The 24,274-nt window shown below is 41.4% G+C and overlaps 2 protein-coding genes across 9 annotated transcripts in view; both read right to left on the minus strand.

Annotated features, from left to right (window-relative positions):
- LOC110987540 (ATP-dependent DNA helicase DDX31-like) overlaps positions 1-9,312 on the minus strand; it is a 50,245-nt gene extending 40,933 nt beyond the window's left edge. For 3 of the 5 annotated variants that reach the window (XM_022250338.2, XM_087143594.1, XM_022250340.2), the window contains exons 1-11: positions 9,116-9,312; positions 7,783-8,060; positions 6,700-6,775; positions 6,005-6,119; positions 5,528-5,637; positions 5,263-5,304; positions 4,186-4,370; positions 2,555-2,942; positions 1,419-1,565; positions 1,071-1,130; positions 68-118 (exon numbers count right to left, since the gene is read on the minus strand). In XM_022250338.2, the coding sequence (XP_022106030.2) occupies positions 68-118; positions 1,071-1,130; positions 1,419-1,565; positions 2,555-2,942; positions 4,186-4,370; positions 5,263-5,304; positions 5,528-5,637; positions 6,005-6,119; positions 6,700-6,775; positions 7,783-8,060; positions 9,116-9,187 (1,524 nt within the window). In that variant the 5' untranslated portion in view covers positions 9,188-9,312. The remainder of the gene's footprint in view (positions 1-67; positions 119-1,070; positions 1,131-1,418; positions 1,566-2,554; positions 2,943-4,185; positions 4,371-5,262; positions 5,305-5,527; positions 5,638-6,004; positions 6,120-6,699; positions 6,776-7,782; positions 8,061-9,115) is intronic. The other 2 variants (XM_022250339.2, XM_087143595.1) reach the window with 2 other exon arrangements.
- Positions 9,313-10,208: 896 nt separating this feature from the next.
- On the minus strand, positions 10,209-24,245 carry LOC110987533 (uncharacterized). 4 transcript variants are annotated; one of them, XM_087142981.1, is made up of 12 exons: positions 24,078-24,245; positions 21,244-22,270; positions 19,664-19,852; positions 18,296-18,372; positions 16,972-17,077; positions 15,068-15,146; positions 14,761-14,900; positions 14,057-14,222; positions 13,236-13,316; positions 12,883-12,954; positions 11,738-11,905; positions 10,209-11,136 (listed from the first exon to the last, which is right to left on the minus strand). In XM_087142981.1, the coding sequence occupies exons 1-12, from the start codon at positions 24,084-24,086 to the stop codon at positions 11,046-11,048; spliced, it is 2,205 nt and encodes a 734-aa protein (XP_086999107.1). In that variant the 5' UTR covers positions 24,087-24,245; the 3' UTR covers positions 10,209-11,045. The 4 variants fall into 4 exon arrangements, with proteins under 4 accessions (XP_086999107.1, XP_086999106.1, XP_086999103.1 ...); XM_087142980.1 differs by having other exon boundaries at positions 21,199-22,270; XM_087142977.1 differs by having other exon boundaries at positions 21,028-22,270.
- Between the last annotated feature and the right edge of the window lie 29 nt (positions 24,246-24,274).

Raw genomic sequence — 24,274 nt, forward strand, 5'->3', positions numbered from 1 at the left:
CATAAAATAAATGCCGTGCTGTTGATTTATGGGTCAAAACTGCGCTGAAACATTTGCCAAGACCTACCTGAACAATCCACTTGACCTTTGGCAAGTCCAGCCCCCTAGCAGCCACATCCTGACAAGAAATATAAACAGAGATGAAAAGTAGACACAAATTTTTTCTTTACAAAAGGTATGTCAATGTATGTACATTTATTCAGTTTTGACAGACAAGTGGACACTAGAATGTTGTGTTTATCATCTGATAAACATTATGGCAAAATTAGAAAAATAGCCGAACTTTACCATGGACTAGGAGGTCACTATGCACATATTATCCAATGCAATTCTTTGCGGTTTGAATAATCCTAGATGAACTTAAGTAACCTCAAGAGTCAGCGAATGAGACATGACTTTAGAAACTGTAGCGCAATCTAGGTGACAAACATTACAAGGCTGTTGATTGGTCAACAGCCGTCAGTTGACCCTAGGATGCAAAGAACATGATTGTTGCTTAAAGAAGCTATTGTGTTCAGATGTCTGATATAGAAAAGCTGTTTTGTCAATTATTTGCTCCTTTAATGTTGGTTTTGGCACCTGAAGCATAACAGACCACCCTATGCACAATATTTAAAAGGAACAGGGAAACGTATTTGTCCTGCTCCACACTGATCACGGCAAAAGTGTTTGCTTTCCTTAGGATTTTGGCCAGGTTGGATCAGCGACCATTTGTCAACAACTGTTCAAGTTTGCCTGGTATCCTATGCACAACATTCATTCCGGGTACCAGGCAAAATCTACCGATAATTGACTGATGGCCCATGACTGAACTTTGCCTCAGATGCATGCAACCCATCCCAGACACTGATTGATAACAGATGCCCAATGATTGGTCACACGGTGCACGCTAACAGGTAGCGATGTCAGGTATAACTGTTATATTTGTATATCAATGAGGTTCACTGTACAACTGTTACTCAATGGTCTATTCAGCAAAGGGACTGTAAGACACTGCTGTTTCACATGTCAGTTTTACGTTGCAGATAACTTCCTATTTGAAGAAACACAGACTTGATGTGCCTACTTACTGTGCACAAGAGAATGCCCGATTTGGATTCTTGGAATTTCAGAAACACTTGCGTTCGTTCCTGTTTACAAAAGATGGAGCAACATAATAAAACCTGTGTAAATTTCTTAAGACCTTGAATACTAAATCAAGTGCAACGGGACAATACATAGCCAGCTTTTTCTCAGAGAACTGGTGTGGACAAATGTTGTATTTCTGTTGGTCACCAAGTTTACAAAAATCGATTGCATGGGATGAGATACAGAGAATATAATAAACGGAATAAAACAAGACAAAAATGATTGAATTCAATAGTTTAGCCCCCCCATCCTTTTAAGGGTAATGACAGCTCTAATTTTAAACATTTAACCTCTTGCGACATGTTCCCATGTAGTCTCAGCACCAAGAGATTCAAAGTCTCAATGAGTGCCTTGATGCCCTCCTTCAAGAGGGTGTAATGAAACTCCACCGAATCACGACTGGAGAGGAAGACTAACATCTTGCAATCACCCGTGGTCTGTGTAAAGTGACAGAAAAAAACACAGCGAAAGGCTTTGAGAGGACGATTACAACATTTTGTTTACCTGAACCCTTTGATTAATGGCACGATGCTTTCCACATCCCAGAAAATACATGACCAAAAATAACGGTGCTTCTGAACAAACCTAGTCCGTTTCCCTATATAGTTTCTTTCATAATATATCTTCAAAAAAGCCATATCCTCTTTGAGTGATCCCTGTTCACCACTTCCCAGGTTGTATCGTGTTATTGGGATGTGATCCCAGGCTACATGGTGTTTCAGGTTTAATGGCTTCTGGCTAGTGGCCACCGAACCAACGTAGGGCTGGATAGCTCGGTTGGTACAGCACTGGTACGGTATTCCAGAGGTCGCAGGTTCAAATCCCGCTCCAGTCAATTTCTTTGTTCATTTTTATAATCATGAAGTTTCTCGTTTTGTGCATATCAATTTTCATTATGCATTGCAATACCAGGACATTTGGTCAACATGGCAGTCTCTGCACAGGGGGAGTTGTGTTACATTCGCTCCTATGAAAGAATGCATTGGGCCATTGGTTGGACCTCTATCTGGTAGTCAAATTCAAAGCTTTCATGTATAAATACTGGATTGATCACTTTGGTTGCCAAGAGCACAGAGAATGACTGCTGGATATTTATCTTCATGACTTCAGCTGAACATTGTGGGGTCCCATGACCTTGCATCCAGTCTAAATTTGGAAGAATTCATGGGTTGATCTTCGCATTATGGATTTAAGTCTTTGTTTGCAAGAGGGACGGTGGACTGTCTTCAGGCAAGGCACCCTGCCACAAGAAGATGTCAAGTTGCATGTCCTTATGGAGCTAAATGAGCTTAAAGATGGAGCATAGTGAGAAGGGGACAGGGAACAGGCCATCGACTGTTGAAACGTGCATTGAAAGATATGGTAAAGCAAGGGTAAATATTTTCAATATGGGCAAGACATATTTGCCCCTTGTCCACAAATCTACCTGAGCTCTCCTCAAGATGAAGGCGGCCAGCGTGACAAGCCTCAACTTGCTAGGGACAATGACAAAATGCTGCTGCAAGCCTTCTGGGGTGGTGAAGTCCCCGACAGATTCGACATCTCCCTCGTTTCTTTCCTTCCTCGTCTGACTGGAGTCAGTTTCCGCGGTTCTGAGACTGCTCTTAGCAGAGGGGTTTTCATCTAGGACCTGATCTGCCAGACACTCTTTGGCGATGTCGATTGTGACGGGCTCGTTCAAGGTCACGTCGGCTAGTCTTTCCACACCCTCCGTGAGCGTGGCCGAAAGCAAGATGTTCTGCCTCTGCAGGCACTTCTCGTTTAGACTGTTCAGAATGAGAGACACATCCCGATCATATCCCATATCAAGCAACCTGAAAAAAAAAAGGATAGTAAATGAAGTTTTTAAAATGCTGTTTAACCAAAACCTGAGCTGGTTGGAGTAGCGGTTCCGAGCGAGAACAAGAGAGGGAGATTTTACAAAGCAATGATGGTCCTTTGGTGGGGAGTCCTCATTGGGTACAGGACATGCTGAGTACACATGACTGATTTCTGTGTGAACCTAAGGTCTTCACATGTGCGTCAGGCATGTGAACAAGCCCAGCTGGAACACTTCCCACCAGACTTTCTCCTGTTTGATGGTGAGGGTGCACTTTAACTCTGGGGTGGGTTCAACCATAAATGTCGAGTACGATTCAAGGGAACAAAACTTTTAAAAGGAAGTCAAACACCAATTTCCAATGACAGGTGATTATGAAATCTGCATACCAAAAAACAATCATGCTTTAAACACCTGCTAAATTTAATGCATGATTCAACAGAAGGTTTTCTCATCATCATTTATAATTCACAGTGTGATCTAGAAATTAGAAATTAGGAGAGTCAAATTCAAACAAGTTTTTCGTGCTTTCCTACATATCTGGCCAACCCGCATTCGAATTACATCAGGGTCACCTTACAAAAACATTCAACATGAATGATGCACTATTCTATTGGGCAAAACAGCCGGTATAAAAGAACGGCGTATGCGATTTATCATACAGTCACCATCAAAGTCTTTATTTTACTTTATACAACTGGCATGAAAACATCCACAAGGCATCAGTGCCCCCAAAAATCCAACATCTCTAGTGTGACAAATATCTGCACTGGGTGATAAACAACAACTGTGAAGAATCCAAGCACCACCCTAACCCACCCAAACCCTCCAAAATCCTTTTCTGCAAAGTGGAGGAACTTGGAGGATTCAGGATGTATGGCAAAAGTGCATGGCTGATTTTGAAGGATGCCATGCATGGAAGTCATGGATTAGACCTTATGTTGTTTGTGTCAAGCACAAGTTCAGCCAGATATTTCTTTGGAATCAACTACACAGCTCAAGAGTGCCATTCGCACTGCCTCAACATAACGACAGGAATTACCGGAGGATTTTGAAGGATTTGGGCAGTTAGGCATACCTCCAAGTGACATTTTCAAGAAATTTTGGAGGATTTTGAAGGATTTGAGCTGAATGCAATTTTCTCATGTTGAAAATTGGAGGATTCAGGATGGTTCCTTGTAAAAGAGCCTCGGGGGTCAGGGTTAAATTAATTGCTAAATTTAGCCATCTTATCATACCTGTCTGCTTCGTCCATGACCAGCCACTGCACTCTCTCAAGCTTCAGTGTCTCCGTGTGCTGTAGGTGGTCCAGGAGGCGACCGGGCGTGGCCACCAGGATGTTGATGCCACGCCTCAGCCGCGCCTTCTCGGCTTTCTTCTTCTCCCCGCCCATCAGGTAGCCTGGCACTATCCACTGAAAGGGCTGGGAAAGCAATCACCAGATCAGGCTATTGCCAACCAACAGCTAGATTGACAGTACTTGAAAAACACTTTTCCTGATGGGATGTGGCTGACTCTCCCAATGACAGCTAGAGCATACTGGCTAAAATATCAAGTTAATATCAAATCATAGTATTTTTACATCAGGAAGATGTGACCAAACCTTACAAAAATGAATCTCAAAATTGCCAGCGTCAATCCCGAGCTACACACCCTAAAGAAAATCTTGCACAATGGAAGCCATTAGGAACTATCAATAATTTCATCCGCATAATTACAAATCAACAGTCAGTGGCATATGTTAAAAAGAGCTTCATCCGCTCTTTCAAACTGAAACAGAATAGTTGGAAAAAGAAATGGTCTGGAGATGCCTGGCCCTAAGACTCAAGCTATGGGATCTGGTCACCATTTAGTTTGCTTTTCGGCAATGTACCGGCGAGTGACAAAGTGCCGTGGGCTCTTTGCTTTCTGAGACATTGAGGGAATATATTCACAAGCTAGCTCACACTGGACTGAAACCCATCAACTCATTCCTCATGAAAATGTCTTCTCCATTTGACGACTGAACTTGTCGGGCTCAACTGGTCCATTTCGATCCAATATAGTGCCTTTTGGTTTGTCACAAGTTTCTTCACAAGATTTATTTGCAAACACCTCCCCCTTTGTAGAATCTGCTGGCCTCAAATTGCATTTGTGGTCCTCAACAATACTTAGTATCTTTAACCCTAACAGTCTTCAGTCCTCCAACAAGTGAAAGATTGAGGAGGGTTAGGCTTAAGTTTGTCTATCAGGTTTGACAAATCAATACACTAGCGTGCTGCATATTCCCACAATAATTTGTTGGAATTACTGGCAATATAGGAATGTTGACATACCTTCAGGACTTTCTGAAGTGTGTTAAAACTTTGCAAAGCTAGCTGAAATCAAGAAACAAATTAAAAAGTATGAGGGCCCTGTGACAAAATGTTACATAATGCCTTGATATGTAATGAATTAAAAATCACTTTTAAGATGTTAATAAAAGACAGGTGTAACAGGTCAAAATGTCACTACAGTAATATAAAGTAAGGTATTGATATTTATATCATGCAGAAGTTTTACCATGCAGCATGATAAAGAGGTAAATAGGATGAATCTTACCTCCCTGGTTGGGACAAGAACTATCGCATAAGGCCCATCTGACCTTTGAACTTTAGGGTCACGATCCCGAAGAGAGTTGATAATTGGAACAGCATAGGCGAGGGTTTTCCCTGCAAGTTTTTTTTTGGGGGGGGGAGAGAATGGAAATTTCTTGACAGGATTTCTCATATTCAAGTCCATATTCATGCAGCTTTTGGTTGATTGCCTTAATTAATTAATGCAAGGAAAATGGCGAGATTTCATGGGTGAACAATCCTGGTTTGCGGGCTCACCTATTTCACCAATTTATGAAACCTTGCCAACATGCATTCGGACCACAGTCCTACCAAAATAATCCTGGCTGAACCAGCATTGACACAGTATGAGTGAGCTATTCACTTTATCTGGGGTTCCAGGTCTTGTTCAGTCTTGCACAATTTTGGTCTACCTCCCTGCATGCAAACAAGCTAAAAGAATATAATGGACCTGTTCTTTTACCTGAACCAGTCTGGGATTTGACCAGGGTGTCTCGGCCACTCAGAATGGTAGGAATTGCCTGCTGCTGGACAGTGGTCATGTGGCTAAACTCCAGTGTCTTCTCCAAGGTTGATATCTGCATGAACAATCCACCATAAGAAATGGGAGGAAATTATTTTACTGCTCAAATTGGAGGGATACCACGACCACGAGTGGAAAGTTTTTCAAGGCTTTTAGATAAAGGTGAAGGTCATCAACTACTTCTTTTAAGTGGCATTAAAAAATCTTTTTCATTACAAAAGAGGATTCCAAGCAAAGAAGTTAGAATTATTATATGTGGGTTGAAGAAAACGATACAAGTATTTATGATACGAAAATATGTGTACTTGTAAGGCGTCATATAAATAGCTATGATGACTTCGTAACTTTATTTAGCAAGGTCACTTTTTATCACAAAGTTCCACTAATTTGAATTTCAAGAACTTGTTATGCAACAGGAATTAATTTGACAAAACAGGGAAACAGGAAGTGTAACCTTCAATTTTATCCCCAAAGAAAAAAGTTATGTCCGACATACAACATAAAATCCATTTCACTGAATATTTTCCATTCTTTTATTCATAAGAATGGGCCACTGTCCACTTGAGCTCCAGGCAGAAAACTGGTCACCAGAAAACAAATTCAACCTCCTTTCTCTCAAAATGGTTATGACTTACCAGGTGAGGGTGTAGGGGCAAATCATGGAATGATCGACCGGAAAAAACTGCCTCCTTGCCCGACTGGACTTTGGCACTGTTTTGCAAATATATAACATATCAAGTCACTGGGAGGGACTGGTGCACATGCTAGAAAGGGGGATATAACAGCAGAAAGGAGGCAGGAGACAATGCAACCCCTTCTAGCTACAACTTGTTTCACATGAATATGCATGAACATTTCGCTCTTGTTTAAGGTACATCCATCATTTGCAGTTATCCAAAAAGTAACTGATGAAATTGTTGTTGGTGTTCACAGGACTAAACTCCCTGTGAAATTCCTCTTTCTGGCAAGCTGTCATTTGGAAGAAAACAATAAAAGAAGGCCATTTCCAACAATGTGTCTAAAGGCATATTTGGAAAATGTCTATGAGAAGCACTGACAAGACACACACATGCGTGCACTTTGATATTATCATTCATAGGTTCAGTGCAAGACATTATGTAGCTGCATTAACTCGAACATCAGAACGTGTCCCGGATGCTGAATTCAGGTGCAATTCAGAAAATGATTGTAACTTTTGATCTGAAATCAAATCCTACCTGTAAAATACTGTGTTTCTCCGAATAAACACAATTCACTGAGCTGAAATTTCATCAAGTTTGTTCTTTGTCACCCTTCTTTAGATTTTGAGTAATTTTGTTGCCGCAAAGAAACATCAATCACAAATGTCAAATGATGGACAGTACTGGGGTCTATGTAAAATCATATTGAAATCGGAGGATTTGGGACTGTTAGGGTTAATACAAATACAGCCAAACTAAGCCAAAATGCTTTATCAGAACTTTGCATTTCAGATTCTGTATCCTTCTGTTCTGTAGTGTATCTTAAAATGCAGTCCTTGTAAATAGGGCTGTGATGATGTCAGGAACCAGCACCAAATTTAAAAACCAGGCACGTACATGTATGAAAATGTACAAATTATTTCATAACTTTTCAGACATAGACCAAAACAGGTTTAACAAGAGTTTTATGAGGAAATTTTATAAAAATTCACAGAGCAGTGACAGATTCTGCATTTCTGGCCAAAGAACAATACTCACACATGCACAGTTGGAATCTCAGGATTGTGCCTGAACAGTGACGAGATGACCTTCCCATGACCCGGTGGTCCGGTGACCTTTGACCTGTCAGTGATAGCACCTTGACCTTTGGTTGTTCTCTGGGCCGGTCTAAAATTCCCCACATCATTTTCAGTCTTTGATGTGGCAGCAGGATGTTTCAGCCTGGACGACTGACGAGAAGCAGCTCTGGATCTTGTCTCTTGCTTTAGAGTCTCCTTTTCCTGACATTTCTGCGATGAAGTCACTTTCTCTCCTTCCTGAAAAGAAAGGCAAATATGAAGGGCCATGAGTTAAGGAGTAACATTAGTGCTGTGCAAGAGTTAATTGTCACGACTATACTCTTCAAAAACAAATTACAAAAACAGGCCAAAATTGAATTTCATTGAAACTTTGAAGCAGGTATGTAAATTCAAGGTTTATGAATAGGATTGTTGAGAACTTGATGAAATTTCACTTATTGTAAAATTTGAGATGAAAATATTGCTCTAGCAAGGCAACAGAGGCGAAATATTATAAAGTAAGCTACATTAAGGTACTTCAAGTGATCAACAATAATGAAATAAAACTCCTCGAATGGAATATGTATGATACGGCAGAGATTCAGTCAGCAGTCACTCTGTTGTTAGTCTTTAACCCTAACAGTCCTCAGTCCTCCAACGGTGAAGGATTGAGGACTTCAGATTCATTATGACCCCCCCCAAAAAAAAGAGAAGAAAGGAATGCCTTCTTGAGTTACTTGATCAATACGTCTGTTTCTCCATCCCGGCAAAAGGCATGATGGGAAGGACTCTCAAATTATTTTCAAAGGATGCCATAGAATTTACCCACACTGGACCGTGTTGGCACAGGCCTTCTGGAAAGTTTTTCATGGAGAAGGTGGTAATAGGTTTATGACAGTATCACACTATTAGGCCTATGGCATGCAATTCTTACGGTTGGGATGACATCACCGAGTCTTGGTTCTTCTCTCTGATTGGTCAATTCAGATTTTCCCCATAGACCCCAGTATCATTTTTGCCCCTTTGAGTCCCAAATGTGAAATATGGAACCGCCACCAATTTCTCCCACACTCTAACAACAACCAATAACATCAACGAAATTAAAGGTTTCTGTTATTTTTATCATGTTGCAGCAAAAAAAGGGAAAAGATACAAATCCGTGAAAAAAGTGAAGGGAGAGTTGCCCCTTGCCTATCCCCCAGACTACGTGAGTGCGATAAAATTTAGGCAACCACGAGGCACGATGCGCGCACTGCACTGAATCGGGGATCGGTGACACTAATTACTGAATCAATATCACTCAAGTTGTACACTTTTCTACATACTGCCGTCTTTTTCTCTGGATACACCAGATTTAGCATCATCTCACTGTCGTCTTCTGCCATGGTTATTACAAATGCCTAATCGTGCTGACTGAATAACGAACAAATACTCAAGCAATCTTCACAAGACTCGAGTCTCGCATTCTATTACATTTCGTATGGGCACGTGAATGTGGAAGCTGCCATTTAAAACTAGCGCCCTCTATTGACAAAAATCTTCACGTAAGCTGAATCCTCCTGAAGTTGTCGTGGGGAGCGCAAATCAAACGAACGTGTCAGCTTTCACAGAATAAACCCCAAAATATTTCATTTGAAGGACATTGTTCAAAACGAAAAGTAATCAAAATTTACACTGGATTGAGATTACTTGGGCAAAGGAAATACTTGCCAATGATTCTGCTGTCCTTCCAGCTTGGCAGAAATTGTGTCAGTGTGTTTTGTGTTCGTGGCCGGGGCACCTGTACATTTTGGCAGCGGCACCTGGGACCCTCATTTTCTGGAGATGGGCACTTATTGTTTTCGGTCACAGTTAAAACACTGACTAAGGTGGAATATGAAAGATATGTTTTCTGCAGTTCCAAAAATTAAATAAGCCCTTCCCCTAGAGATTGCCCTCAGTGATATCACTCCGTCAATTCTCTGTGTGGCAATTATATATTTTGAGCAAGTTGTAGGTGGCATGCTAGCACAGCCCTGAGCACTTCGTCTTTCAGTTATGCAAAAGCTCTCTTAGTGGTGTAACGGGGGGGAAGAGATAGGTAACAGGGGCGGAATGATTTTCAGAGTGTGTGTGGGGGTGGGGAGATTTGTGAGACCATCATCCTGCATCAGCCATTACAGGACCTGCCCAAAGGGGGGGGTTACCCCAAAGTAAACTGCAAGCAGCAGTTACCACCTTTTGATGCCCCCTGAAAAATGAGCACACGCCCCTTGAATTTAACCCTGTTTGCCACCGTGACTGGGTCTAGTGTGTCATATGAATGTCATGATTCACTCCTCTATCTTAGCTAAACTGTAAGATTGACAGTTTCAAGCCTTAAACATTATCAAACAGCAGTAAATAAAGAGACAGCTTCTTAATCTGTTTCCAGTTCTTTGAATGTCTATTTATTGATGTCTTTTGGAAAAAACAACTGTTTTGAAGCATTTTATTTACATACATAAAGCATATGAATCAAACCATTATAGAGATAAACTTGAACATGACTTACGAAGTCTCCAAATACTAAATTTACAAAGCGGGTTTAAGTAATTGACCAGTAGCGGCAGAACCGTATCAGGGCAGATTGTGAAATATGTTCCAATATGAAAAGGATGTGGACCGTGCAAATCTGAGACGACAAATCTTAACCTTCAAATTTCCACTAGGTTGTCCATTGTAAACAACAAAGGTCAATTTTGATGAATTCTTCTATGACTGTTTTACTGAATTATATGAGTGTTTTGATAAAAGAAGTGTATTCAATCTCAAAATCTTGTCTTATGAAAATCTTAACGTGAACAGTTCTAGTAAGTTTTCTCCAGAGTAAACCCACTTTGTTGACTATTCAAATCATCATTTCAATCTCTGAACTTGTTCCGGGGAAGAGAATAAACTTTTATTCCTAGAATCTCTGATATTTTTGGTGTTATTTTTCACTTTCTCCTGCGGGGAAGGAGAGGGAACACCCCTTTCTTGACACCCACTAAAACTGATTGCATGTCATCCCAAAGATGTGATTGACAAGTAAAAGACACAACATCTGAAACTGGCCCCACAGTAAGATGAACTAACTGTCATGATTCATTCTTTGAAATCCAAGGAGAGATTCCAAGTTGGGTTTTCGGGTATTCCAAGTTGGGCTAGGGGCAAGGCCCTGCTTAATACCAGTCGTCGTCCTCTTCGGAGCTGGAGTCGTCTTCTGAACTGGAGATGCTCTCCTTAGATTTCATTTTGGCTTTGGCTGCCTCTTGTTTCTTGAGGCGTCCCTTCAGTACAGGCAGGACCTTGTGGTAGAGTTGGTCCAGGATCTCTAGAATCAAAATACCAGAAACACCAAGCACTTTACGATAACTTTTCAATCAATTAATCACTCCTTTTTTAATGACTGTTTCAATACAGGCAGTTTTAAATACGGTGTGCCGCTAAGAGGTTGCCACAGACAGGCAATTTTGCAAGTTAACAGACTTAAGAGTTGAAAAAACATGGCTGACTAGCCATGATTTACACGGAGTGAATGTCTGTAGCCAACTTGAGAGAATGAATCGTAGCATTCTGTGAAATGGAAAGGGGAAAAAAATAATGAAAACTGACACTTCTGAATCATTAACTAACTGTTGGAGCATTAACTAATTGGGAATGAGACAACTTGGTGTCCCGATTTAATGCTGGACTGAAAAAGTAAAATGGTGACTTGTACACAAAGATAAAGTATTCAGGCAATTACATGGAACCACCTTTTTTGCTGTAACATAAGGCCCTCTAACTGTTTCAAAAACTATGCATAATAAACGGTTTACATCCTTGCACTGGAAAGAATAATTGGATTCAGAATTATTCCATTCCATTTAAGCTTGTCTGAGTGGATCAGAAACTTCGTGTAACCTGGGCAAAGTCAGTGGCAGGAGGTTTACCTGAGACAGAAAGTGGCAGATAATTGCCAGACATTTTGAGAGACGTACTGAAGACAGAAAGAAGTGCGAACTGCAGACTGACCTTCAAATGTCATGAAATGATAGTTGTCCAGGTGCCTCAGCTTGAGAATATACCACATTTGGCTTAACTTTGATGGGGAAGGAGCCCTGATGGAATTGCAAAAGAGACATCTCTAAGACACCAGCCACACGCTTAATTGTGACAATGCAGCAACTTATACTCTCTCCACAAGTAGACTTAATGAAAGGATTTTTTTTCCCTGCACACGGTTATGACTGGATCCCACACAAACGAGTCTTGACCACTTCACGCTGGAGGGTATGTAACTTGATCAAGCCATCTACATATGCAGGCATGGCTGACAGGTTAGGCCATCATCTAGGTGGCTCTCCTCTGACCGATGTTTACAAATGCTAACCCCTCCCTTCATATGTTATGTACGCAGACACGGAGTCCTAGGATTTTGAGGGAGTGGACAATGTGTTTAACTTAAACTTGGCCATTGTGCATGGCCTATTGTGGCAGCAAACATTGCTCTGGGGGTGTGCCACTGAAGTGGTGTCACACTTACGAACCGGATACTGAATCTACTGTGTCGACTCTGCGGGCGCGCGCGACGAAGTTCAACACAGAGAGCCTCGGTTACGGTGCCGATGTGCGCAGACAGCGCTAATGTGAAATCCCTCTATTGCATTTGGCTGTGTATCGACAATGAAGGCTACATGTATATTTTGCCCTGTTTCAAAGTCACAAATTTCTACCAAAAATAATGCCATCCACAAGTGGTCAAGGCCCCATTTTTCAATGTCTTAATTTGGTTTTTGGTATCCTGATGAAAGTGGACATTATGCTGTTGAAACAAGACTTCCTGTTGATCTTCACAGTGCTAGATTCTTTGAAAGGACCTTCTTTATGCAACTTTGTTTTGTCAATTTGGGCTGCATTTTTTTGTCTGTTCTGGGGTATTGTTAGCAACAGATAGTGTGCTGCCCTCGTATGACCCAAGCTTGCAGTAAACTGTGCCAAGAACAGTCAACATATTACTCTGTCTACAACTATATGGAGCAATGCGCACTCCTATGTAAACAGACCCACCCCTTAGAGTTTGTTGACCTCTACTTACCTTTCCCAGAATTCCTTGTGCAGTTTCACCCAGTCTATGTCGGACTCTTCGTTAACATCAAGGTTGTACACACTGCCCCCCAAAACCCAAAAGAAACGAAATTGTCAAAATCTACCAGTAATAATACCACAACTGTGTATTGCCAGGGTCCGTACAGCAATGTTATCTGTGCATCCAAGTTTCTTTGTGCAAATGCAGCAATCAGGCTTTACAACTAGCACATTTACTGGGTTTTGGTTTCCGTGTTGCTTTGACAACAATCATGGTGGATCATTGGAATAGACATTTTCCAAACAAAAAGGGGTGTTTCTGGAAGGAAAGCAGTGCTTGAAGAAACATGGATGTCACTTCACCTTTTGATTAGATCAGCTGATTCTGCATCCGTCCACCGACGCCTGGTTCTGTTCCCAACACTCCAACACAATTTATCCTTCCTGGAAGCCAAATCAACAGTTCAAAGCCAGATAATTAGTGAACAAACAACTTTGCGGATTGGGTGGAAATGGTGTTGGAGTGGAGACCATCACAAAGCCAGCCGCAAGTAACTAGGTCAAAGCAGTGCTTTTGTTGTGGTTTACTTGAAAAGCTGGTGACTTAAATTCAGATTGGAGGTCTTATGAGGTCTTCATTATAAGAAAAAATAATAACTTTTGTATTTATAGATTCAGGCAAACAGAAAAAGGACTGGTACACAAATGTCACATCTTCTGTTAATGTGAAACGAAAAGACACGCGTTCTGTTTGTGCACTCGTGTGCATGTCCAGCAAGCTTGGCATGGGTAGGACCAATTTTCAACTGAATCTGTACAAAGTCGCAGCTGCCTCTCATGTGAGAGATGCATAAAAGATGCAGCTTGGGTTTATTGGGACAAGAAATATTTTGGCATTTTTACCACCAAAAGAGCATTTTAAAATGTGCAGCCCACAAAACCAAGGTATCTTCACGGAGTGTGCTTTTTTATGTCATAGTGGTATTGTTGCCTACCAGGCCAGGTAAAACAATGACTAGCCTTCAGTACAAAAGCAAACTATTAATTCACAGAGGATAGAAAAATCTCATTAAGCATTTTGTGCATGTGTATTCAAGTGGATAGCCCTGTTGTTGTTCACAGAAAAAAATTGAGTTGATCTTTTTGGTTTTCTAAAAAAAAAAAGATCTGTTTAATTCTCTCACCAGTGGTTTCTGCACTGGTGGATATTGCGGGTGGGGACCATCTTGCAGACTTTCCGCCAGGGGATACCGACTAGCTTGTCCATGACGTCGTCCTCCTTAGACTGCGTGACCAGCATCACCGCTCTACTCAGCTGGTCCTTCTCTTCCTCTGACCATTTGCCGAACCCTGCAAGGGGAAATCTTTTTAATTATTTTTTGCACTTTTGCAGGCCACCACAAGAAAGTCAATATGATAGGCCACCACAGGAAAGCCAATATGATAGGCCACCACAGGAAAGTCAATATGATAGGCCACCACAGGAAAGTCAATATGATAGGCCACCACAGGAAAGTCAAAATGATAGGCCACCACAGGAAAGTCAATATGATAGGCCACCACAGGAAAGTCAATATGATAGGCCACCACAGGAAAGCCAATATGATAGGCCACCACAGGAAAGTCAATATGACAGGCCACCACAGGAAAGTCAATATGACAGGCCACCACAGGAAAGTCGATATGATAGGCCACCACAGAAACATGTTTATGTTATTTTAGCTTAAGGGGATCTCAAACTGAATATTGACACATTGGAAAGTCAAATCTTCGATTCTTTAGCTATACAAATTACTAGCCAGCTTCATCTCTGATTCTGATACTGAAGGCTTTTCACTACTGTCATCTATGGCGATTTAGTGACCGGTCTGTAACCCTCTGCACTTACTCCTGACTCCCACTGCTCTCATGCGGTACCAGTCCAAAACTGACTGGCCTGAGCGCTCTATCTCCCGGCCAATCTGACTCCACTTGTTCCCGTACACTCTTTTCAACTTCTCAACTGCCTTCATTTCTTCCTTTGTGAATCTGGGGAATCGTGAAAAAAAAATAGTCATTTGTGTAAGAAGTTTTCCGGGGGAGGGGGTGTCAACAACTTTCTAAAGGAGTATCTCTTATTTCCAAGCACATGCGTTCACTGGGCAAGTCATCAATTTTTTTTCAGTTTATTCCACAACAAAACCAGTTTGGCTTACTTTCCCTTGTAGTTTCGATCATCGCAGATCTTGCGGGATCTAAGGTAAACATCAAAAGGTAACCGCATGAGACCTTTACCTGTAAAGAAGAATCAGACTCATGAAAGCATCGAATGTTTGCATAGTGGGAGTTAAAATCTGTTTGTTGTAAAGTTTACATTGCCCAACAACAGTTCTTTTGTGAGTTCTAGAATTCTGTGAAGAACCAATCAGTAACTGAGAAGAACCGGTTTGACTGTGAAGAACCAGTCCATAATTCAAGAATCAGTTGATAACTGTGAGGATCCAGTTGATAACTGTGAGGATCCAGTTGATAACTGTGAGGATCCAGTTGATAACTGTGAGGATCCAGTTGATAACTGTGAGGATCCAGTTGATAACTGTGAGGATCCAGTTGATAACTGTGAGGATCCAGTTGATAACTGTGAGGATCCAGTTGATAACTGTGAGGATCCAGTTGATAGCTGTAAGGATCCAGTTGATAACTGTAAGGATCCAATTGATAACTGTGAGGATCCAGTTGATAACTGTGAGGATCCAGTTGATAATTATGAACGACCAGTTTACCACTTCCTGCCGGGGGCTCGGGGATCGGAGCCGTATGGTTTATATGGGTGGCCGGGGTCTCCGAACTCGGACAAAGGAAACAGGGCCCTGTAACAAAAGACCGCACTCCGAACAAAAGACCAAGCTGCTGGGCATTACCAACATTTTTCACTCTCAAAAGTGGTGATAATCCAGCCTTGTTTTGAAACGGTATACCAGGGTTTGGGGCATTGAGAGCGAGCGGATTACCACCGGGGACAAAAGCGCTCCACCACCGCAGCGATGAGCCACACGGCACTGCTGCACGCTAATCTGGCCCCTATTGAAAAGAGGTCAGCAGTGCACTAAGCCACGTTCGTGAACAAAAGACAGTTATACAACACCGCACAATCTGGGCTCTGTTTACAAGGCTGCAGGCCTGGCTGAAATACTCGGGCGTCAATGAAGGTCACCTGTCAAGAGTAGGGCCTAAAGATTACTTGGTGCGGCTATAAACGACCATTAAATGAAATGATGAATTTTTGAAGGATTTTGAAAACGGAAAAAATGATAGTCATGCCGGCCCAGCATCATCAACATTACAAAATGCCCCGGCATGAAGTGGTTAATAACTGAAAGAACAACAGTAGGAACCAATTGATAACTGCTCATTTCAGCAAAGTCTCCTTCACAGGAGAAATTTTTCCTCGGGAAAAGAGCTGCTAAGATTAGAACTTCAAGCTTCAGGAAGAAATTAAAAACTGCTAAATACTTCACAAGCAAAAACAGCCACCCTTTCCAAAAAATTTTATCCACACTGTTAGTCTTCCCCTGAGGTCTGCACTGTTTAATCAGCACCGATTTTCCACACATATTTCTCATGTGACTTCACTCCAGCACCATCCTAGTGTAGCCGTATCGCTGGATAAGACTCCAGACTAAACATGAGGTAATGTCAAGTTGGAACAGGGACGAGAGATGACACATTTTTACACGGCACTGACGACACTGTGGTGTACTGAGCCAATTGCAAGCCAGTCACAACTCATATCACAAGCAATTCAGATGGACCGTGACAAAATCGATCCCTTCGTCATTGTCATCCTGTTTAGTTATGACTGGTGCTTCAAAGAGGATATGTGATTGGACCTGTGAACATATTTCTGACTGGACTTGCTATGGGCTCGACCCTGGCACTGGGTCTACTGCTCGAGTAAATCTGTTTGGGGATTTGAGTACTTTGAGATTTGAGCACTATGGCATTGTAGGTAATTCTTGCTTCATTAAAACTGCCATTCCCAATGGAGAAAACTTCTTGGCATTGTCCAAGACCCATTCCTCGTGCATCAATTGTAGTTGACACCTTTTGTTTCACTTACACATTTTAAGATAGAATTTCTTCTGCTGTATGAGACATAGGAGAGCTTGTTTCTCTTCAAACAGGTGCGGGTGAGTTACCTTCTTCACATCGTCAATGCCATATTTCTGTCAGAAAATAACCATTGTCAAACTTTATGCACATTTATCAGCCCTTCTGCATATCTCATTGGTTTATTAATCACAAACTTGGGGTCACTGAGTACAGAGTTGTAGCCAAGGAGCTATATAGAAGTTTCCACACTACCTGGTTTCATCTCGAGCTTTATATCGGAATTCAATACCCACTTTGAGGCTACTAGCGTTTAAACTGAATAAGAATACTTGTTCAGTCTATGAACCCTGAGCTGGACCAAGAGAGGGGACAATTTTCCAAGCAACAGAGGCTCCTTTGGTTGGAACTATTCTTTGCAGGTTCACCGACGACTGTGAAAAGCACATGTTACAGTCGAGTCACTACTAGCAGAATGAACATCCCAGACCAACCTGGCTCTGTTCAACGGATGAGGGGGTGCTTCCGCTCAAGGTGGATGGCACATAGTTTCAACACTTGGATGGCAGTACATATGACTTGTTATTAAACCAAGGACTTCAACGTCAGGGAGGTAAAAAAGTGGGTGATGCCTGAGATGGAGATGAGGCCAAGTACTGGAGCCTCTTCTCCCCCCAAAAAATAGCCACAGGAAATATTTATAGAAAGAAATATTACTCAGCCAATAAATGTGCTCATTAAACAGCAAAACCAGTTGTGGTATAAACCAAGCAGTGAACACACTTGTGAATTTGGCAGAAAGCACAAAGCTTTTGGGGTGTGGAGATAATAGTTGCTTAGCGATGGAGCTGTACCATTGCCAAATATTCATATATTCAATCGATTATTAAGTATTTGAATGATTATTAGGAAATTAAATATTAGGATGGAAAAATCAGTGAAATAAAAAAAATATTCAATAATTTTGATAGAAAATTGTGTTCTTAAAGCCAATTTTTGATGCAGCTAAAACCATATGCCCGAACGGTAAAGCCCAAAACTACTTTTCCTTCAAGTTTTCTATTTTGTACTTGATGTAAAAAATGTCTGTATTCTTTCTACTTTTGTGGGAAGTTGGTACAACCAAATATTCCAACAGGCAACTGATGGAAAGTCCAATGTTCTATCATTGAATATGCCACACTGGTGAAATCAGCCATTAGCCAAAACTGGTAAAGAAAATATGCCAACATGCAACTATGAAAACACGAAAGCACCTCCAAAGTGACTTCACTGGTTGGCAGTTTTTCTCTTTATTTACTGGTGATTTGGTATCTAGATTTATATCCACTTACTTTGCAGAAGTTCTCAATGTTTTCTCTCAAGATCTTGTCCTCGTGACCTTTCCAATATCCTTTTTTAAGCACGACTCCTGAAGAGAAACCAAGCCAACAAACACTGATTGAAAATATGATCAAGGCCCACAAAAGGGCTTTAAACACAGACCTGCTGTCAGAGCACAAATGGCAACGCCTGACGATCACCTGTTGTTTTTGTTTCGATTATTTTTTCTTTGACGATAATGCTTCACATTTTTTGTCGCATGGCAGCAGTAATACAAGTCTGTGATGAGATGACATACACATAAATAAAAAATGTGCCCAGCCAAGGAAATATGAAAGGGAGGCGGGGCTGACAGCATGTGACACTAGGGGGCGCTGTTCTTGTACCTAATCCTTACATCAAAACAGTGTAAATATACCTTGTTATCACTTTGCTCCCATTTTCAGTGTTAATAAATAAATTTTCGTTGTTGCCAAGTCCCAAAATCCTCAAAATCCACCCTATCTTTGTTCTCACCAACCCCCTATCAAAAAGCCTCAGTTGTGGTGTTTGTAAAGTTCCTGCAACCAGACCCATTATTTGGAAGTTGCTATCGATATCAATGTACAGTGGCACTGTGCTGGTATGTTCACTGAGAGGTTGAAAAATGTCTTTTTTGAATGTTGAAAGCAGATGGATTATTTGTGCAAACACACAGGAGCAAGTAAAGGTACTTTAGTTCAAGCCATTCAACTTAAAAAAAAAACAGATAAAGAGAAAAAAAAAGGCTCAGTAATCAGCAACGCACTTCTTAGTTTCTGCTTTTTGTTTTGATAAAAGACACAAAGGTTCTTGTGTGATTTTCCAGATTAAGTTTTTTAGTTTGGCATTCCAATACTTCACGGTACTGTCCATTATTGGTCAATACCTTCCTTTGAGGCAACAAAGTTACTCAAACTCATAAGAAGGGTTCATACGAGCCAGCCTGAGGAAGTTTCAGCTCATCGAACACTCCCAAGAAAACAATGCTCAGGAGGTTCGATTTTAGATCAAAAGTTACCGAGTCATGTTATTAACTGTGCCTGCATTCGGCATCTGGGACACATTCTCACGTTCAAATGCAGCTATGGGATGTCACATACTAAACCAACAAATCTTCTTATAGCAATTTTCCAAAATGCATCTTTAGATGCAACATTAGCAATGGACTTCTTTCACTGTGTTCTTCAAAATGACAACCTGCCAGAGAATAACTTCCCTTTTTTGTGTCAGATAGCCATCTTCAGACCAAGTATGCCTTTCAACAATCATTTCATCAATCACATTTTGGGTAACTGCAAATGATGGACTGTACCTTCAAATATGTTGTGGAAAAAATCATGAAGTAAATGGGGGCAAACCTTCTTTTTGTATTGGTTTTCTACGCAAGGAAGTACATGTGGAAGTTCCTACGTAGAAAGGAAGATCCTGAATCCACGACTCGTCCTCTTCTTCCGCAGCAGAGGACCACCCCATCTTGCCAGCAAAGACCGATGCTTTGGCCTCCAACAACCTGTCAGCAGCCGGAGCTTTGGAGCATCCACTCTGACCTAGGGATCAACCAATGTAGGTTTTAACTGCCGATCCACTGTCCGATGGTCTAATGCGAACATCGGCCGATGTCCGATGTTTTTTACTGACAATAACTGAAAACGCATCCTTAATAGGAAGTGAGCTAGTCTTGCCCCAAGACTGGATTTACTGTTTTGGACTGTGCACCGTGCAGGCGAAATGCGCTGGCGAGCACAGCCGAATAGCACTACCAATAGAGGGCCCTATATTCACACGAGACGACCTCCCAGAAAACCAGTCTTGTAGAATCTGACAGGCTTACCTGAGAATTCCGAGCACACCTCATGCACTAAAGTCATGAATAACACTGCACGTACGCACTGTCAAAAGCCCAGCGCCATGCCGACTGCGGTTTTTGGCAGTGCGCATGAGCAACTATTCATGGTATAACTGTTCATTTATCTCACCAAATGAAAAAACACAGTTTTTATTAAAGCTCAAATAAAAATATGACATATGTGTTTGCCAAAACTGAATGCAGAGTTTCTTCCTTTCTTCAATTTAACATCAGCAATCATATCAGCAAGGAAGGCTAAATTTTGCAGATGCAATGTTTTGCTAGACTTGAATCAAGTCGGATTTAGGCACGATGTCAAAAAGATTTTTATCGGGGTACACATTATTTTTATTCTGTGCACTCAATCCGCCAAAAAAAATCATCAAAGTAGTCAGACTCGTAGACTCGTTCATTATAATGCAGGTAGGAATGAAGTAAAACAAGTCCAGCAATGTGATTGGCTGCTACCACTTTTGGTAGATGAGCCCAATCAGCCCATTCGCTGTGTACAAACGGTTGGCAGATTCGTCATGTCAGACACAAGAGGACACCAAGCAAGTAATGGCATGCGGTATTGATATCACAGACATATAAATTATATATAAGTGTGTTGTGTGTAATATGCCCTGAACGCACTGCCATTTGCCCATTGTTTGCCCATGCTTTTCAAAATCATAGTTATATGCGTAAGACTGGTGGTCTATGCAACTGTATGTCTGTGCTCGATATGTATCCAAAGTGAAGACGTCACAGAGATCCCGAATTGAGTCAAGTCTAATGTTTTGCGGATGTTGGCCAACATCGGCCTGATCCGATGTCCGATCTGATCATCGGTTGATCCCTAACTCTGACCTCTGTCCCCAGCCTTTTTCCTACCCTTATACGGTGAGGGATTCTTTCTGAGGACTGCCCTGGGGTCCGGAGACTCGTCCAGGGACAGAGAGCCATTTTCATGGGGTGACAGGGCTGTGATCACTGACAGCGATTTGCCGTGCCTCTGTACATGTTTCACCTTGCGAAGATGTCCATCCACTAGTTTTTGCTCACCAATCTCTATTTCAGACGACTGCAGACATATGGGGTCATCATTACCATTGTTCCAACCAGTGGATTTCTTTTTTCTCTTCCTGGGTTTGGGATCCTCCTCTTGCGATGACAGCTTCTCCTGCATGTCCACAGTATTAGGAGAAATCTGTGATTCGGCACTCCCTCCTGTTTGCAAATGCTCATCCAAATCTTTCTTCTTTCTTTTTCCTTTCTTTATTCGCACAGGGTATCCCACACCCTCTGAGACCGAGTCATCTTGATTTTTGCAATTAGCATCTGCCAGCCCTTGGGGTTCCTCGTAGTGCAGTTCATTGAGCTTGTCCTGGGCTTTCCTTTTTCTCTTCTTATGCCTTGCATCATCCTCAGTTGTGTCAGTCACAGTAATCTTCCCTGAAGTCTGGTCTCCATCCGCATCGGTACTCATCGGACTGTGAAGATGGTCTTTTGCCTTGTGTTTCTTTTTCTTGCGGCTTTTATCAGCAACTTTCTCCTTAGTCGCCTCTGAAACAGCAGGCATTATGTGTTGTGACTCGGCCACATCTGCCGTTAATGTTCCTGGAGACGGCTGCTCTTGTACCTTACACTTCTTGTCCTTCTTGCATTTGTGTGATTGAGGTTCAGCGCGGAAAGACAAGGGACAGTCCTCAACTCCATCTTGAACCTCCTGCTGTGAATCCCCCGCCATAGAACTTGTCTCCTCGGACTCTGCTTCCTGGAGAATCGAGCGTTTTCTTTTCCTCTTCCTTTTCTTTTTAACGATCTGCTTTGCCTCATCTGAATGATCAGTGCTATCCGAGATGCCAAAATCACACACCATTTCTGCATCCACACTGGTCACATTTTCCACTGGGTCTTCAGATTTCACCTTCTTTTTTTTCTTCCTTGTTTCCTTGGGAGCACCGAGGGTTCGATTGTTGTCTATGGTCCCAAAGTCAAGATTCTGACTTCGTACACTCAACCACTCAGTCTCAGGCTCAGTTTTTATCCAGGCATAGTCCGCCGGAGTCTCTGCATGTTTCCTTTTCTTCTTCTTCTTTTTCTTCTTTCGCACGGCAAGATCTGCATCAGGATTCTGAAAGATGAATGTATTTGTATGGGAAGTTTTTAGTCAGTTTTCACTTTTCGAGAATTCAGTGCCTTACGATTAAGGAAAGTCGAACCCTACCATCACTACTTTGCATCAGGCCTAATGCCTGATCAAAAATATCATTAAGATACAGTCATGGTAATTACATTGTGATGAAAATGTGAAATTTTCAATCCAACAAGAAGCCCACAGCAAAGCACTTTGTATTTAATCAAAAAACAGTACTAAGTTTTGTATTGGCACTGCAACTGAACATGCCCAGTAAGCAGAGTGTTCTGGACTTGGAAATTTGACCTTGCATAAAAGGATCAAATAGCACAACACACTTATACAATCTTGAAGATTGACCAATTGTGGTCCAAAGTGTATGAGTATACAGCCATGAAGTACCACAGCAAAACTTCTTGGTCCAAAAGTGATTGCAGCCATCTTGAGTAGATCAGTTGATTATCCTTTACACTCTTTTATGATTGAGTTCACTTGCACTGAGCATGCTCTTTATAAATGAGAACATAAATTTGCACAAGGCTCAAATTTCCACTCAAAAGACTGAATTTATCAAATTCGCATACTGTCAGTAAACCGTTTCAACATTTGCAATGCATTACGAGTTTGAGTGACAAACAAAAAATGCACTTTATGAAGTGAACAGTCAAAAATCAGTTTAAAATTTTCTCAAGAATATTTTTAAGTAGGCCTCCCTGCTCAACAAGTCAATTATGCATGCACAGTATGAATGAAAGTTTGTAAAAGGAGAAATTCACCCTTGTCTTTTACAGGGCGCTAGTCACTCCAGGCTGACAATGCACCTAATTGGTCAATGCTAAGGAGGCTAATATACATTTCAACTATATTTTTCTGTTTAACTTTTGAAGTGATCTTGGAGGACATATCATAATAAACATTTGATGTAAGTTTGGATACCACTGAAATCTGCAAAGCAAAGAAAAACTGATTTCAAGCGGGGACATTTTGAGATGGTTGGGAGTTTTTTGTACCCGTAATACAGAGCAAACTGTTGATTATTTTGTGCAATAAAATAAGTGTGAATTTTGACTGAAAGCCTAAAATTGAGATTTTCATCAAATCTTTGCTCTTAATTTATGCCTAGGCCTATGCCTTATTTCAATGGACCTATGCTGGCTCACTTAAATTTGTTAAAAATACAATGTCCAAATTTTGAAGTTTGACATAAGAGAAACTACAGCGTGTGGAAAAGCAAATTTTGATCACAATTTCCTATTAAAAAATGAGTCTATGAGATCTCTACTGAACACCACCCTCATTATGTAGTATCAATCATCATTCAATGTGCGGTGAAAGAGCTACAAAACCTGTGATCTGATTGATCAATTGTAGATCAATTCACGACCTTACTCAAAGACAAAAAAATGGTGTTCTTGGAAGGGATTCTTTTTCTGGTAAGCTTTAAGACTCGAAATTTGTGAATCTTTTTATCGTGCTAAAGGGGGTAAAATAAAGGGGCAAATTGACACGCATTATTCAGTTTACATAGCGGTTGGCAGTACGGGATATGACAGCCAGAATCTTAGCAAATGTAGTAGCCAGCAAAAGAAGAAGCGTGATTAGGCCTAGGCCCTACTTCGAGAACTCAAAGTCACTACTCGGTCATAAGTGACTAGAACATGAAGACTGTAAGTTAGACTTAAAAGTTAGAGTTCTCAAAGTCGAAGTACAAGTTGAAGTAGCCTAGGCCGACATGGCCGAAGCCTCGTTCGCCTTTCATCATTTGTCTACGGAGCCCTCTAGAAATTGAATGAGCACAACATACCAAATCCATTGTGGTGACTGAATTTCAACAACACTTAACGGCGCAGGGTAGGCCTACATGTAGTAGGTGCAGATAAAAAATCTGAAATCTTCTCGATACGACTTTCGATCAGTTTACCATGGACGCCGCCATCTTTTAACAAGCGCCCTCACTGATTTAGAGTAAAATAACCAATAGGCAATCGTCTCTTCAGAGGA

This window comes from Acanthaster planci, linkage group LG11 (genome assembly GCF_054643075.1).
Source record: "Acanthaster planci isolate LZ-2023a linkage group LG11, COTS_SCS, whole genome shotgun sequence".
Classification (NCBI taxonomy): Eukaryota; Metazoa; Echinodermata; class Asteroidea; order Valvatida; family Acanthasteridae; genus Acanthaster; species Acanthaster planci.

What these genes read in the sequence shown, in the direction of transcription:
- LOC110987533 (XM_087142977.1), bottom strand. An exon ending in GAATCCCTCACCGTATAAGG is followed by an intron (nt 19,853 to 21,027) that starts GTAGGAAAAAGG and finishes GTTGATCCCTAG; the next exon opens with GTCAGAGTGGATGCTCCAAA. An exon ending in CACAAGGAATTCTGGGAAAG is followed by an intron (nt 11,906 to 12,882) that starts GTAAGTAGAGGT and finishes CAATTCCATCAG; the next exon opens with GGCTCCTTCCCCATCAAAGT.